General features: G+C 44.4%; 2 protein-coding genes across 2 annotated transcripts in view; one reads left to right on the forward strand and one right to left on the reverse strand.

Moving 5' to 3' along the window:
* ptcd3 (pentatricopeptide repeat domain 3) overlaps nucleotides 1-4,659 on the reverse strand; it is a 35,428-nt gene extending 30,769 nt beyond the window's left edge. Inside the window, exons 1-2 of the mRNA XM_052039006.1 lie at nucleotides 4,475-4,659; nucleotides 109-161 (exon numbers count right to left, since the gene is read on the reverse strand). Of these exons, the coding sequence (XP_051894966.1) occupies nucleotides 109-161; nucleotides 4,475-4,650 (229 nt within the window). The 5' untranslated portion in view covers nucleotides 4,651-4,659. The remainder of the gene's footprint in view (nucleotides 1-108; nucleotides 162-4,474) is intronic.
* A 264-nt stretch (nucleotides 4,660-4,923) lies between these two features.
* The window catches only part of polr1a (RNA polymerase I subunit A), a 119,283-nt gene continuing 106,841 nt past the window's right edge, over nucleotides 4,924-17,365 (forward strand). Inside the window, exons 1-3 of the mRNA XM_052009559.1 lie at nucleotides 4,924-5,066; nucleotides 10,614-10,818; nucleotides 11,737-11,886. Coding sequence (XP_051865519.1) covers nucleotides 4,990-5,066; nucleotides 10,614-10,818; nucleotides 11,737-11,886 — 432 coding nt within the window. The 5' untranslated portion in view covers nucleotides 4,924-4,989. The remainder of the gene's footprint in view (nucleotides 5,067-10,613; nucleotides 10,819-11,736; nucleotides 11,887-17,365) is intronic.

The following is a 17,365-nucleotide window of genomic DNA, read 5'->3' on the forward strand; positions in this document are numbered from 1 at the left end:
AATGTTCCAATGCTATTCTGCATCACCGGACACAATCAGAAATTGATATTTGAATCCAAGTAATTAGGATTCATGTCAACACTACTGGAAACAATCAAAGCAAGTTACCTGTTTGTTTTGCTGCGGTACACTGGCAGAGAAAAGGACTTGTGGAATAATACCTGTCAAGCAATAATTAGTAAAATTACTTTTGGATTTGCAAATAACAGATCATTACCACAAAATGACAGATGTGGCCACAGCTGGCATGATCGGATTATGGCCTTGGGAATCATTGTGACTGCCAATTTCGTTATCCAGAGTACATCCTAGAAACAGCAAGTGAGCATACCATCATGGACTTAGCAATGAATAATTAGCCACATTTAATTAATTGACAAACATTGCAAGTGTTTAACAGCTCCCAGCACATTATGATCGAACACAGTGCAACAAAGAAACATAGAAATTAAGAGCAGGAGTAGGCCATTTGGCCCTTCAGCCTGCTATTTCATTTAATATGATTATGGCTGATCATCCAAACACACTATCTTATTCCTGCTTGTCCCCCAGATCTCTTTAGACATTAGTGCTGTAACCTAACACCTTGAATATATTTAGTGACTTGGTCTCAATTATCTTCTGTCGTAGAGAATTGCACAGGTTCACTATTCTTTGGGTGAAGAAATTTCTCATCAATTGTCTACATCATATCCTTAGACTGGGACCTCTGGTTCTGGACTCTCGATCATTGCAACTAGTCTGTTCAGTCTCTTCCAGATTTTATAAGTTTCAATGAGGACACCTCTCATTCTTCTAAATTCTTGCAAACCCAAGCCTAATTACCCCAATCTCTCTTTGTACTCTCTTGCCACTCCAGGAATCAGCTGGTGAACTCCTACACAAAAATATCCATCCTCAGGTAAGGGAACCATTATTCTGTGCAGTTCTCATCACCTACAAGAAGGATGTAGAGGCTTTGGAGAGGGTTCAGAAGGGATTTATCAGGTTACTGCCTGGATTAGAGGGTACTAGCTATGAGGAGAGGTTGGAAAAACTTGACTATTTTCTCTGGAGCATTGGAGGCTCAGGGGAGACCTGATAAGAAGTTTATAAAATTTTGAGACACTTAGATAGGGTAGACAGTCAGAGTCTTTCTCCCCAGGGTAGAAATATCAAATACTAGAGGGCATAGCTTCAAGGTGAAAGGGGGAAAGGTTAAGGGAAATGTGCAGGGCTAATTTTTTTTTGGAAAGCACAGACTGGTAGGTTCTAGGATTGCACTGCCGGGGTGGCAGTGGAAGCAGATAAGGTAGTGGCATCAAAGAAGTTTAGATAGGCACATAAATATGCAGGGAATGGAGGGATATGGATCATGTGCAGGCACTATCCACAACAGTACATCATCCCTAATCCCATACACTTTAATTTTGTGACAAACCCCAGGGATCAGATGATTTCCACTCCAGGGATGGAAAAGATGTAGCCAAGAACATCGCAGAATTCCTTACTATATCTGCCAACACAGAAGCCACTCTTTCAGAAAACTCCATGTAACTTTCCCTTGTTAAAACACGTAAATCAGAATATATTAATGCAGTTTGAAGGGACATTACAAGAGTGTACCTAACTTTGTGCTAAGTACCAGCTGCAGAGACTCAACAATCATGCATCTGACTGAGTTGCTATTTATATGGTTACATGCTGAAAACGTTGGCAAAAGGTGCATCCAGCAATTTGAGACCTAGTATCTTTATAAAATCCCATTTACAGTTCATAACTTTCATTACTATTTGAACATTTTTCTACTTTAAATGAAATTAATGAAGTTAAAGATTTGGGTGACAGGGTCCTACCTGAACTCTGATTGAAGTTAACTGAAGTAAACCAAATGATACCTGTTCAATTTTTGCTTGCATTAATAAACCCAAGTGCATAGCTGAGTAGAATGGGATCAGTTTGCTCTTGGTACAACTGAACCACAGAACCAAATAACTTGCAGTTCCACAAACAAAATACTCTCAAAAAAAAGGGTTCTCCTCAATAGCACGCTGAATTCCTGCATAATCATTGACATATGTGTCATCGATTGGTACTTCGTTCAGTGTGTGCTGCTTTAGGCACCATATTCATAGTGAAAGGTTCATTCATTGTGAAAGTCCTTTTAAGAATCTCAAAAGTAATTCGAGATGGATATAAAATGAACATCCCATTTAACTTCAAGCAATTAGTCAATGAAGTGGGGTTCAGTTCCACTTAATCTCGGATTCCAAGGTAGCTTCAAAGCAATAGTTTTTATGATATTAAGTGAACATGGGTTTCATGTAGGAAATTGACATTGAATAGTGGAGGAAGAACAAGAAACCAAATGAACTACTCCTCCTGTTTCTTGTTCTTATAATGACCACACCTGGAGTACTGAGAGATGTTCTGCACAACATCACTTTGGCAGAATGTGGAGAAGTTCTGATGAAAAGTCACTGAGTCAAAAAATTGACGTTCTCTTCTTATGCTGACCTTGAGTTTATCTGTCATTTTCTTTTTACACTTTGGAAGCATAAGCTGGTTTTAGAGATGGTGCAGATGATGTGTGGACTTCAGGGTTCAAGTAGAGGAAAGACTTCACAAACCAGGGCTGCATTCAGTAGAATATTGAAGGATAAGGATGATTTGGTCAAAATTTAAGATATAAAGGGAAACCCATGGGATAATTAGAAAAAAAAAGTACTTTTACTTGTTGGGAAGACATTTGGACAGGCACATGTTTAGGAAAGGCTTAGAGGGATATGGGCCAAATGCAGGCAATGGGACTAGCTCAGGAAGACAAAGGAGCACTCTGCAAAAGAGCACTAATTAACCTCACTCAAATAAAGGCTATAGCTGCACCCACTTGATCAAGATTTCTCGTCATAGAGCTACACAGCATGGAAACAGACCCTTGGTCGGCATGGAGGAGTTGCGTCAAAGGGTCTGTTTCTGTTCTGTAACAACCTTTCCCTCAATGTCAGCAAAATAAAGGAGCTGGTCATTGAACTCAGGAAGCGGTGCGGAGTACACGCCCGTCTGTATCAATGGTGCTAAGATGGAGATAGTGGAGAGCTTCAAGTTCCTACATGTAAATATCACCAACAATTTGTCCTGGTCCAGCCACACAGACGTTATGGCCAAGAAAGCACACCAACACCTCTAGTTCCTAAAAAAGCTAAGGAAATTCAGCATGTCCCCGATGACTCTTACCAATTTTTATAGATGCACCATAGAAAGCATCCTATCCGGATGCATCACAGCTTGGTACGGCAACTGTCTGCCCAAGACCACATGAACTTACTGAGAGTTGTGAATGCAGCCCAGTCCATCACACAAACCAACCTTCCAGATGAACTTGATCTCACAATCTACCTCACCATGACCTTGTCTACCTGCACTGCACGTTCTCTGTAACTGCAACACTATATTCTGTTTTCATTTTACTACTTCCAAGTACTTATGTATGATCTGTCTGGATGGCATATAAACAAAAGTTTTTCCACTGTACCTCAGTACATGTGAATAATAAATCATTAACTCTGTGACTGGAAGTCTAGATCAAGAGGGTGAAGGCATATTCATTTTTTGAGTAAAGTCAATTAGTGCTCTTTTGCAAAGGGTCAATTGTACTCTATAGATTTGTGGAAAACATTTTTATTTCAAGATGGTACAAGGTCACAGCAAACAGGAACAAACAATCTGCTGGAGGAACAAAATCCGTGGGAGGAAAGGAATTGCCAACGTTTTGGGTCCAGTTTCGCAGAGTTCCAATAGATTGATTATTTTATTTTTTTTTAATTTAAAAAATGCTTCATTCATAAAAATAGACACACAAAATGCAATCAGTCTACATTCACAGTGCCATCAAATTAATGCGTTCTATCCTAAGCTGCTCATGTTTCCTCTAAATAACATACATATGAAATATTTGGTCATATATAACACAGACGATAAAAATCCAGAATTACACCAGTTTGAAGTCTTATAGATCCCTTCAGACTGTTTGTTGCTCCAGATTTCAACACCTACTGTATCTCACAACAGAGTTCGATAGCACCACATGGAAAAATAGGGCGGAGAAGCCGAATGACCTTCTCCTGTTCTGCTGCTAGAAGCAGCACAAGGAGACGGGCCTTGATCTCAGCCGAAGGGCCGCTCGCACCTGGAACCCTCGCCCGGCGCGGACCGAGACCTCTCCCCCACCCCCGAGCGTGGACGGAGGCCCCCCACCCCCGAGCGTGGACGGAGGCCCCCCACCCACCCCCGAGCGTGGACCGAGGCCCCCCACCCACCCCCGAGCGTGGACCGAGGCCCCCCACCCACCCCCGAGCGTGGACCGCGGCGGAAGCACCATCGATTTGTCCGCTCGTCGGGCCGCCCGCACCCCGAAAACTTCACGTCCAGTACTCGCTGTTGTCCCAAGTGAAAGACCGATCTGCGGCGGTGGCCCCTTCCCTTCCCCCCTCACCGGCTGCTGCTCCAGGTGTCCGGCCACTGGGCCGCCCCGCTCCAGGTCTGCCCGCTGCGGGTGTCCGGCCCCCGGGCCGCCCCGCTCCAGGTCTGCCCGCTGCGGGTGTCCGGCCCCCGGGCCGCCCCGCTCCTCCCCACCAGCTGCCGCCACACACGAACGCAGGGGACCGCCATCTTGCTCCTTCCGCGCGCTGGCTTGTGGGAAGGATCAGCACTTACCAACAGGGAGCGGAGGGAGAGTCCAAACATGATATAAAGTAATAAAGTTTAATACGGACATGGTTGAAAAGGCAAGAAGCCCCAACTGGAAATTTATCTATGATTATTATTTCTCATCTTGAATCTTATTGCTTCTAATCGTTGCACTGGGTTGTTTGTTTTATTGGTCCTCCTCTACCCCCCTCCTCCCGAGTTCCCGGGACCCCCATGTGAGGTCTGTGGCTGGAGTTAAGATGCCGACCCCACGTTGATGCCGCTTTTCTTCATCGATTCCCCTCACGGACGCGGTGCAAAATGCTCATTGGGAAAGAAATTCCCTGGAGGCGCTTGGAAAGCATATCGTTCAACGTTTACTCGGTGGAAGAGATCAGGTAAGGGCGGCTGGTGGGGGTAACCCCGTTGTGTGGCCTGTCGCCTCTCGCAGACCCTGGTCAACGTGGCCGTCATAAGGGGGGGGGGGGGGGGACAGAGCTGGGCAACTTCTGCAGCACTGTGGCCGTGACGGGGGGGGCTGAGCTGGGCAACTTCTGCAGCACTGTGGCCGTGACGGGGGGGACAGAGCTGGGCAACTTCTGCAGCACTGTGGCCGTGACGGGGGGGACAGAGCTGGGCAACTTCTGCAGCACTGTGGCCGTGACGGGGGGGACAGAGCTGGGCAACTTCTGCAGCACTGTGGCCGTGACGGGGGGGACAGAGCTGGGCAACTTCTGCAGCAGTGGCCGTGACGGGGGGGACAGAGCTGGGCAACTTCTGCAGCAATGTGGCCTTGACGGGGGGGACAGAGCTGGGCAACTTCTGCAGCACTGTGGCCGTGACGGGGGGGACAGAGCTGGGCAACTTCTGCAGCAATGTGGCCTTGACGGGGGGGACAGAGCTGGGTAACTTCTGCAGCAATGTGGCCGTGACGGGGGGGACAGAGCTGGGCAACTTCTGCAGCACTGTGGCCGTGACGGGGGGGGGGGGGGGGACAGAGCTGGGCAACTTCTGCAGCACTGTGGCCGTGACGGGGGGGGGGGGGGGGGCAGAGCTGGGCAACTTCTGCAGCACTGTGCCGTGTTTTGGCGCAGCATGTGCTATCTTTAACATCGTTGTCTGCCTTTCTGAGATTAGGAAGCCAGGAGTATAAACATGTGTTTGAACATGTGTGGATAATTGCAGAAGTCTTGTGTCTCCGTTTTGCTGCTCCACTGCGAAGTCTCTTCGAGGTATGCCCAGCCCGAAGAAGTTTTCCTCTTCCCAGTCCTGGTGAAGGGTCTCGACCCGAAACTTCGACTGTTTATCCCCCCCCCCCCCCCCCAATACATGCTGCCTGACCTGCTGAATTCCTCCAGCCCTTTTTGTGTGTTGTTGCTCTAGATTCCAGCATGCAGAATCTCTTGTGTCTCTGCAGAAGAGTTTGATAGAGCTTCTACAGGAACTACAAGAGTTAACAACTGGTGATAAAGAGTCAACTCTTTCTTAGGTTGAGCTAGTTTAAAGCTTGCTTCTGTATTGTTACTGCAACATTGTTTTTCTGTGCGTGGCAATACGTTTAGAAAATACCTGTCACAGTGAATTCTCAACACTGAGATTCCACTTACTATTCCACTGTTGAAGGAAGGCAGACTACAGCAATTTGCTGTATATTCCATGGGCTTTGTTGCTGTGTTGTTTGACCTTGGTTGTGCAGTTATGGAATAGATATGCACACTAATCTTTGATATTCTGAGCAGTTGAGGCAATGTCAGCTTTCAAGAGGACTAGCTGGGTCAGGAGGTGCAATTTTTTAGTTTTGAATTTTATGTTTATTTCGAATATCGGCATTGTTCCATTCTATTTCCCAACATTCTTCTAGATCTAGGTAAGGTTTGAGATCTAGGTACATCCCAGGAATCTGTATTAGGAGCTGAATCGATGATAAGGTGTAAATGATTTTGATAATATCAGATGAGTGGATGAAACTCAAAAATTGCGGATACTGGAAATATGAAATAAAAACAGAAAATGCTGGAAACACTCAGCAGGTCAGGCAGCATCTGAGAAACAGTGAACTTTTCAGATTCAGGACCCTTCGTCGGAATTGGGAAAAAGAGAAAACAAGTTAGTTTTAAGTAATAGAGAAGTCGGGTGAGGGATGGGGAGAACAAAGGGAATATCTCTGATTGCATGAGACCAAATGACGTAATGTAGCAGTTAAGTAGCAGTTAAAATCCCATTAAACTTTATTGTCTATGTAATGTGTTGCTAATAGTCAAAGGTTGGAGGTGTTGTGGTTAGTATAGAGGGCTGTCAGAGGTTACAGCGGGACATAGATAGGATGCAAAGTTGGGCTGAGAAGTGGCAGATGCAGTTCAACTCAGATAAGTGTGAAGTGGTTCATTTTGGTAGGTCAAATATGATGGCAGAGTATAGTATTAATGGTAGGACTCTTGGCAGTGTGGAGGATCAGAGGGATCTTGGTGTCCGAGTCCATAGGATGCTCAAAGCGGCTGCACAGGTTGACTCTGTGGTTAAGAAGGCATATGGTGTATTGTCCTTCATCAATCATGGAATTGAATTTAGGAGCCGGGAGGTATTGTTGCAGCTATATAGGACCCTGGTCAGACCCCACTTGGAGTACTATGCTTAGTTCTGGTTGCCTCACTACAGGAAGGATGTGGAAGCTGTAGAAAGGGTGCAGAGGAGATTTACAAGGATGCTGCCTGGCATGCAGAGCATGCCTTACGAAAGCAAGTTGAGGGAACTAGGCCTTTTCTTCTTGGAGCGACAGAGGATGAGGGGGGACCTGATAGAGGTATATAAGATAATGAGAGGCATTGATCAGGTAGATGGTCAGAGGCTTTTCCCTAGTGCTGAAATGGTTGCCACAAGAGGACATAGGTTTAAGGTGCTGGGCAGTAGGTATAGAAGAGATGTCAGGGGTAAGTTTTTTACTCAGAGTGGTGAGTGTGTGGAATGGGCTGCTGGCAATGGTGGTGGAGGCGAATACGACAGTTTTTTTTCCAGAGACTTTTGGATAGGTACATGGAGCTGAGAAAAATAGAGGGCTATGGGTAAGCCTAGTAATGTCTAAGGCAGGGACATGTTCGGCACAGCTTTGTGGGCCGAAGGGCCTGAATTGTGCCATAGGTTTTCTATGTAATAGTAAGGTTGAGCGACATGGCACAGCAGGCCAGACTACAAAGAAACAAAAAGGGAAAAACTGAGACAAGATGTTGACGGACAGAAATGACCAGTTCTGATACAGACGGAAAGAAAGAGTGCGGTGCTTGCAGCTGGAAAATTCAATATGTGGGTCTGGAGGTTTGCAGTGTGCCCAGGTGGAAGATCAGGTGTTACGTCTCAATCTTGTATTGGGCCTTGTAATAGTGTAGGAGGCCACAGAAAGGTAGGAGTGGGATGGGGAATTAAAGTGGCAAGTAACAGGAAACTCAGGATAACTCCTGTGGACTGAACCCAGGTGCTCTGCAAAGTTGTCACCCAATCTGTGTTTGGATTCTCCAATACAGACAAGGGCGTATTGTGAACATTGAATGCAGTACACAAGATTGAAGTTCAACTGAATCTCTGCTTCATGTAGAAAGACTGTTTAGGTTTCTGGATCGCGGGAAGGACGGGAATTGCACCTCCTGTGGTTGTATGGGAGAGTGGTGTAAGGTGGGGATGGAAGAGTGGACCAGAGGGTCACGAGAGGATCAATCCCTTCAAAATGCTGGAAGTGGAGGGAAAGAGTACATGTGTCTGATGGTGGAATCTTGTTGGAATTGGCAGAAATTGCAATGGATAATATGGTGAATGTTGAGGCTGGTGAGGTGGAAGGCACGGGCTAGGAGAACTCTGCTTGTGCCCTGCCTGGGAAAAGAGGGGTTGAGAGCAGAGCAATGATTCACTTGCACTTCCAGTCTAGTCTACTCTATGTGGTATTCATTACATGACCACCTCCTCAGTGGAGAATTCAAACACGGATTGAGTGATCACTTTGCGGAGCATCTGCATTCAGTTTGCAGGTGTGCCCCTGAGCTTCTGGTTGCCTGTTACTTTAATTCGATATCCAACTCCCACTCTGACCTTTCTGTCTGTGGCTTCCTGCACTGTTTCAGTGAGAACTAATTCAAGCTTGAGGAATGACACATCATCTTCCACCTGGGCACTTTGCAGCCTTCCCAACATGATGCTGAATTCTCCAACTTAAAATAACTCGCTTTTTATTCTGTCTGCATCAGAACCGAGGGGTCATTGACTTGAAACATCAACTGATTTCTCTTTCCACAGATGCTGCTTGAGTGGCTGAGTTCTTCCAGCACTTCTGATTTTGTTGTGGGCTGTTTTGATGCAGATTTAGAGGACACTGGTGAAACTGCGCATAGAATATGTGCACAGTTTTGGTCTCCAAATTTAAGGAAAGATATACTTTCAGAGGAGGTTCACAATTTTGATTTCTGGAGTTGACATATGACGAAAGATTGGGCCTATACTTATTGGAATTCAGAAGAATAAGAGGTGACCTTACTGAAACATAAAGATTTTCAGCAGTCTTGACAGTGAGGATGTTTCCTCCTGTGGGAGAATCTAGAACTGTGGGTCACTGGTTTGCCTATTTGAGACAGATAAGAAGGGGCTTTTTATTCTCAAAGTATCATGAGTCTTTTGAACACTGATTCCACTGCCCTTTGGTGATGATCCATTAAATATTTTTAAGGTAGATAATTGATAAAGGGGTGGAAGATTACAGTGGCTGGACAGGAATGCAGAGTTGAGGCTACAATCAGATCATCCATGATCTTATTAAATAGCAGAGAAGGCTTAAGGGGCCTTTCCTACTCCTAGTTTGTATGTAGTATGTCATCTGTGTTGACTGGACTGTTTCTTTGCAGTAATTTCTAATTGGTAATTGGTTTATTAGTATTATATGTACTAAAGTACAATGAATGAAAAACTTTGTTTTTCATGCCATTCATATAGATCATTTCATCACATTGGTACAAGGTAGTATTACAAGGTGGTACAAGGGAGAGGTAATAACAGAATGCAAAATAAAGTGCTACAGTTACAGAGAAAATGCAGTGCAGGCAGACAGTAAGGTTCAAGGCCATAACGAGGTAGATTGTGAGGTCAAGAGTCCATCTTGTCAAACAAGAGGTCTTGTAACAATACAATAATCTTATAACAGCAGGATAGAAGCTGTCCTTGAGCCTGGTGGTATGTGCTTTCAGGCTTTTGTATCTTCTGCCCGATAGGAAGGGGGCAAAGAGAGAATGTCTGGGGTGGGTGGGGTCTTTGATTATCTTGGCTGCTGTACCGAGGCAGTGAGAAGTGTAGACGTAATCTGTGAAGGGTAGGTTTGTTTTCTTGATGTGCTGAGCTGTGTCCACAACTCTCTGCAGTTTCTTGTGGTCTTGGGTAGAGCGTTGCCTTACCAAGCCGTGATGCATCTGGATAGGATGCTGTCTATGGTGCATCGATAAAAGTTGGTGAGGGTCAATGGGAACATGCTGAATTTCCTTATCCTTCTGAGGAAGTAGAGGTGCTGGTGAGCTTTCTTGGCCATGGCGTTTACGTGGTTGGACCAGGACAAGCTATTGGTAATGCTTACACCAGGACTTGAAGCATCTTCACCTCAGCACCATTAATGTAAATAGGAGCATGTACATCGCGCCCCCCCCCCCTTCCTGAAGTCAATGGCCAGTTCTCTTCTTTTAATTCAGAGTTGCACCCCAGTTCTTTCATCTAAATATGGATTTTTCACCAATTAAGCAAAATTAGGCTGAGACCCTTGGCTGTGAAATGTAGATGTGTTGTCAGGAATCTCTGAATTACTTGCATTACTTCTGTAATAATTTTGGTTTTACTCAGAGATGAGCTAGATTTGGCAATATTCATTTCTCCTTGTTTCATGACTAAGCTTCATTTAATAGCTCAAAACTCTATCTTTTTTTTAGGAAACTGAGTGTAAAGGCAATCACTAATCCTAATCTGTTGGATAATGTGGGCAATCCAGCAACAAATGGTCTGTATGATCTGGCATTGGGTCCAGCTGATTCCAGAGAAGTATGCGGTACCTGTGCTCAGGATTTTACCAATTGCCCAGGACATGTGGGCCATATAGATCTCCCACTAACAGTCTACAATCCCTTATTTTTTGATGTAAGTATTGGGAACTCTTTGGGGTGGGGGAGGGAGGAAAGAAAAGAATAATGTGAATGGACATGTGGGGATAAATAAAAACAGAAACAGCTGAAAATACCTGTCAGGCATCATCTGTGAGAGAGAAACAGTGTTAACTCTTTTTCTCTTCACAGTTGCTATCTGACCTGCTGTGTCTTTACAGCATTTTCTGTGCTGATCAGTATTACATACAGCAACCGCAGTTTGCTTTGTGATGTGAGATGACTTGTTTTTATTTGTTGGTTGTATGGTTTACATTGGGAGCCTCAGCACCACAAGTGTTACAAGAGCACGTTGGTAACTTGCCACATTTGGTCCACTGGAAGTGATTAGTTTTGTTTGAGGTCCAGCGGTAATTTTTGTGACATTGTTTTGTGACACCTTTTTCCCAGGGTCGAAATGTCTAATGCTAGAGGGTATGCATTTAAGGTGAGAGGAGTTAAGTTCAAAGGAGATGTGTGGGGCAAGTTTTTTTTTACACAGAGAGTGGTGGGTGCCTGGAATATGCTGCCAGGGGTGGTAGTGGAGGCAAATACAATAGAGGCATTCAAGAGGCTCTCAGGCACATGAATGTGCAGAGAATGGAGGGATATGGACATTGTGTGGGCAGAAGGGATTAGTTTAGTTAGGCGTTTAACTAATTCGGCACAACATCATGGGCTGACATGTGCATGGCACTACCAGACTATTATAATCATAGAATTAACTGCATTCACAGTTTCCCAGCTTTGAACATGGCTTTCAAATTCTCTATTGCTCTTGTTTTAAAAGCATTATGATAATGGAAAGGTAGGAAAAATTGTTGTGCTCTTGATCCAAAGTGACATCTCAAATGTCTGGATAGGCTTGAAATCTTCAAGTTATTTTTTTGGTCTTAACCAATGCATTTCCATGCAGAAACTCTACCTCATGATAAGAGGCTCCTGCCTGAATTGCCATATGCTGACATGTCCTCGTGCAATAATGTACCTGCTATTAAATCAACTCCGGATAGCAGATTGTGGAGCTGTTGAAGATGTTTATGAATTGGAGAGAGTATTGAATGAGGTGAGTACTTAATATTTATTTGAAGCATTTTTGATTCTCTTAGCACTTATAAGGTCACATTTTTTTATCTGGAAGATACTGAAAATGTGTGATTTAGAAAAACTACAGCACAATTCAGGCCCTTAAGCTCACAAAGCTGTGCTGAACATGTCCCTATCCTAGAAATTACTATGCTTACCCATAGCCCTCTATTTTTCTCAGCTCCATGTACCTATCCAACAGTCTCTTAAAAGACCCTATCATATGCACCTCCACCGCTGCTGCCGGCAGCCCATTCCACGCACTCACCCTCTCTGAGTAAAAAAAACTTACCCCTGACATCTCCTCTATACCTACACCCCAGCACCTTAAACCTATGTCCTCTTGTGGCCACCATTTCAGCCCTGGGGAAAAGCCTTATGACTATCTACCAGATCAATACCTCTCATCATCTTATGTACCTCTATCACGTCCCCCCTCGTCCTCTGTCGCTCCAAGGAGAAAAGGCCTAGTTCCCTCAACCTGCTTTCATAAGGCATGCTCCACATTCAAGGCAGCACCCTTGTAAATCTCCTCTGCACCCTTTCTATGGCTTTCACATCCTTCCTGTAGTGAGGTGACCAGAACTGAGCACAGTACTCCCAAGTGGGGTCTGACCAGGGACCTACGTAGCTGCAACAATACCTCTCGGCTCCTAAATTCAATTCCCTGATTGATGAAGGACAATATACCATATGCCTTCTTAACCACAGAGTCAACCTGTGCAGCCGATTTGAGCGTCCTATGGACTTTGACCCCAAGATCCCTCTGATCCTCCACACTGCCAAGAGTCCTACCATTAATACTATTTTCTGCCATTATATTTGACCTACCAAAAAGAACAAAGAAGCAATAGGCTTCAGATTATTTATTCCATTGCTGTTTATGGGACTTGTGCTGTGTGCAGGTTGGCTACTATGTTTGCTTACAAATCAGCGTGGGACAGGGGTTCAGTGAGTTTGGGAAAAAAAAATCCAGCACTGGAACAGAGGGCCAGTGAGTTTTTAAAAATTGCAATGCTAGAACAGAGGACCAGTGAGTTTGCTGCTGTGTTCTCTTTCATTACATTATGTGTACTGCTTTGGCAGTAAAACAGTTTGGACAGACTTGTAGTGGTGAAAAGTGCCATTTAAATGCACACCTTTTATTTTTGCCACCTGAAGCTTGGGTAACTCAGCATAGACCACAGATTCAACTTTCGGCTGTTGTGGTTTACTGAGATTTGAGAATAACCAGGAGACACAAAAGATTCTCCAAGAAGTTAAGCTTTTATTTGCAAACAAAAGCTGTGACAGTCAGACAGCCAGTTACCAATCACCCTCTGGTCACTGCTCTCTCTGACTGCCCCCGAGCAAAGCTCGCGGGCCTTTTTTATGCCTTTTTCATAGGTCAATTACATTATCACAACCCATCATGTTCTCTCTTATCTTCACAGTTTCATCCTTCAGCCATTTGTCTTCTGTCACAGGTGTTTCCTGACTCAATCACAGGGTGCCTCAATTATTTATGGGCATTGTGAGTACTGGTACTAGGCCACAGAACTATCAGTTATAAAACAATACTAGGCTTATTAGCTACAAGGCTATCAGTTATAAAACATCAGAATGTGCCACCATTACTTATGAGTCCTGAGACTCTCTGGCACCAAGCTTCTCAGTTATCAAAACTATCAGCTACAGAACTGCTATAAAATCATTAGTCGCACTAGCCATAACAACCATTAGCTACACAATAGATCAACAGTGTCTTCCTAGGAATGGGCTAACCATCTGTTTAATGAGCTACAATAAATCAAAAGTGTCTCCCTAGGAATGGGCTAACTATTTGTTTAATGAGTTATATGTTTCCCACACTAAGAGTTTCCCGTGCTGGAGAAGAAGGAGACCCAGCGGCCATCTTAAACACAGAGCAGACTATGAATAAAAAAAGTGTACAGCCTCTATTTTCTATATATTCTATATTCCCCCCTTTGAGACCTAACAGTCTCACATAGAGAGGGAATTCAAAGGGCACGATACCCAAAGTCTAAAGGCAATCATCCCAAAAACGGGTATAATGTACTTTTCGTGCACAAGCCCCATGAATTCACTCTCTATTTCCTGCGCCAGAGGGCCAAAAACCCATCCCTCCGTAACGGATATGGGAAAAAAAAGACCCTGAGGCCCTCACAGTCTATTCCCAACATTAACATAGTTGTTGTCCGCAGTGTTATCATCATCACTCGGCACATCTCCCCGAGTCAGATCATGGAGGTATGTTGTTGCAACTTACTTCTCCATGGGGTTTGACTCAGCCATTGCCAGAAGCATCAGAAACTGTTTTGCTGTGGCGCGCACTAGAAGGGACGTGGGCTCAACACCAGGCTGTACCTGTGGAACAGCCTTGGTGCAGTGGTTGAGATGATATCAGGTGGGTCGTCCTTCCACTTGAACTGCGGTGGGCAATGCCTTGGTTACCGTAAAGGGCCCTTCCCTTCTTGGCTCGTTCTACGTTCTTCAGAATACCCGCACATAAACCTGGTCTCCGGCTTTAACAGGTCCTTCCTCCAGATCTGTCTTTGTCTCCTTTTGCTTTTCCTGTGTATAGATAGACTTGTGTATCATAGTTAGTTGTTGTGTGTACTGTTTTAGTTCCAGTTCTAACTTTTCCAAACTAGGTCCTTTTTATGGGCCTCTCCATTTGGGCACTGGCATGGGTCTGCCAGTGAGCATCTCACGTGGTGTCAGGCATGTTATACGATTAGTCTGCATGCGATAGCTCATCAGCGCTAAAGGCAGGGCATCAACCCAACTGAGCTTAGTGTTTGCACAGATCTTATTCAGTTTAGTTTTCAAAGTCCCATTAATTCTTTCTACCATACCCTGTGATTGGGGATGATAGACGCATCCAAATCTCTGTTTTATCCTTACAGCTTGCAATAACAATTTAACCACTTTTTGGATAAAGGCTGACCCATTGTCGGAACTGATCTCTGAGGGTATTCCAAATCTTGGAATTACTTGGTTTGTCAAAAATTTTACTACAGTTCCTGCTCCTAAGTCTTTAGAGGGTACTGCCTCTACCCATCTACTAAATCTATCAATCACCAGCAACATGTACCTCTTTCCTCTTATTGCCTTTATCATATCCACATAGTCAATCACTAAATGTTTAAATGGTCCTTCGGGTACAGGTATATGATCTATGGGAGTCGTAATTCCTTTCCTAATGTTTTGTGCACACACCTCACATTGTGACAGTATGTGATCTACTGAAGCCTGTAAGTAGGGTGATCAGAAACCATCCTTTTTTATCTTTCTCATCACTTCCCCCCTTGCACAATGGTCCAACCCATGTGCCTCTGAAATGAGGGTAGTCAACAAAGGGGTGGGTGCTACCAACAAACCGTCATCTGTGCTCCATAAGCCTTCCTGGTTCCACTTAGCTCCTCTTTGTCTCCACATTGTTTGTTCTGCTAGAGTTGCCTTACCTTGTATTTCAATTATGTCCTCCATTACGGGTTCTGGACTCAGACTCACCTGAGGTGCAATAATAGCCAAACAACATCCAGAGGCTTTCCTGGCTGCTTCATCCGTGGCCTGATTTCCCTTTGTCACCATGTCATTTCCCTTTTTATGCGCCTGGCACTTTATAATAGCCAACGCTCTAGGTTTCATCATTGCTGTTTTTAAATCTAAAATTTGCTGACAACACTGTATAGGGTCTCCATTGCTTTTCTTGAAACCCCTTTGTTTCCATACTGCTCCAAACAAATGACATACTCCATGAGCATATGCTGAATCCGTATAAATATCAACTTTCTCACCCTCCATCACCTCACATGCTGCTGTCAGAGCCTTAATCTCCGCTAATTGGGCTGAACAGCGTTGCGGACAAGCCTCCAACCTAATTATTTTAAATTGAGACTGATCCTGTTGCACCACCGAGAATCCTGCGTAGTTCCCATCGTGGTCCCTGTAACATCTGAGCCATCCACAAAAAATCTTTTTATCTACATCATCCAACGGTTCTGACTGTAAATCCGCTCTTAATTTGGCAAATATCATCGTTTCCCTCACACACTCATGGGGCTCTCCTTCACAACCCAGTGGAACATAATCGGCTATGTTACTTGTGGTGCACCTTTGTATAGTTATGTCTGGAAATGTCAATAACATCCAAAACACAACTATCCTAGCTGGTGTCAGTACAAACTTTCCCTTTTCCAATAATTCTGCTACCTTATGATGCGTGTACAGAATCACAGGATAACCCATGATCACAGATGATGCTTTCTCATAAACATAGTGCAATGCTGCCAGTCCCTGATAACAAGGCAGATATCCCTGTGCCACCTCATCCAGTCTCGCACTATAATATGCTATTGGCTGTTTTGTTCTCCCTATTCCCGTCTCCTGTGTCAGTACTGCTGCAACATAACCTTCCTGTCTGTTCAACACATAAAGGTGAAAGACCTTCTCATAATCAGGCAAGGCTAGCGTTGGGGCTGACTGCAATTCCTGCTTAAGAGTGTTAAAGGCTATTTCTGCCTCCTCATTCCATTGCAGAACACCCTTCAAGTCTGTATGTCCAGCTTTCCTCATCATTTTCCTCAATGGCGTCACAATTTCAGCATATTCTCCAATCCAATCTGAACTGTATCCTGCCATTCCCAAAAATGTCATCATCTGTCCTACTGTCTGAGGTTTAGGAGCTTTAGTTATTGCCGCAATTTGATCCGGCGCTATCGACTTTGCCCCCTTAGATATTAATCTACCCAAATATTCTACCTGTCATTCACAAAACTGCAGCTTCTTTCTGGATACTTTGTGACCTCCACATGCCAATCTTTCTAACAAGGCCAGAGTATTCCGCTTGCACTGTTCCTCGCTTTCAGAACAAACCAACAAATCATCTACATACTGTATCAGTGTACTTTCCAATGTTATTACCCTCTAGGTCTGCCTTCAATACCTGGTTAAAAATATGCGGTGAATGCTTAAATCCCTGCGGCATCCTAGTGTAAGTATACTGGTTACCTCTGTAAGTGAAAGCAAACAAATACCAGCATTGCTTTGCCAAAGGAATGCTGAAAGAAGCCGAACAGAAATCAATCACCGAAAAACAAACTGTCTCCGGTGGAACATTAGTCAACAGCGTATGTGGGTTTGGGACTACAGCTGGCCAATCTTCCACTACCTCATTCACTGCTCGCAGATCATGTACCAGTGTACACTTGGACTTACCTGCTTTCAAGACAGGTAACAGTGGAGTGTTACAGGGGCTACTCGTGCTCTCAAGCACTCCTACCTCAAGCAATCCCTGTATTGTTAGTGCTATTTCCTTCTTCTGCTTCTGGTTTCAAGGGATACTGTGGCCTTTTAGGTGGAATTGCTCCCTGTTTTAGTTTTATTTCTACTGGGCTTGCTGATTTTGCTCTTCCGACATCTGTATCATGTTGTGACCATAAAATGGATGGCAG

Source organism: Pristis pectinata, chromosome 2, assembly GCF_009764475.1.
Source record: "Pristis pectinata isolate sPriPec2 chromosome 2, sPriPec2.1.pri, whole genome shotgun sequence".
NCBI lineage: Eukaryota > Metazoa > Chordata > Chondrichthyes > Rhinopristiformes > Pristidae > Pristis > Pristis pectinata.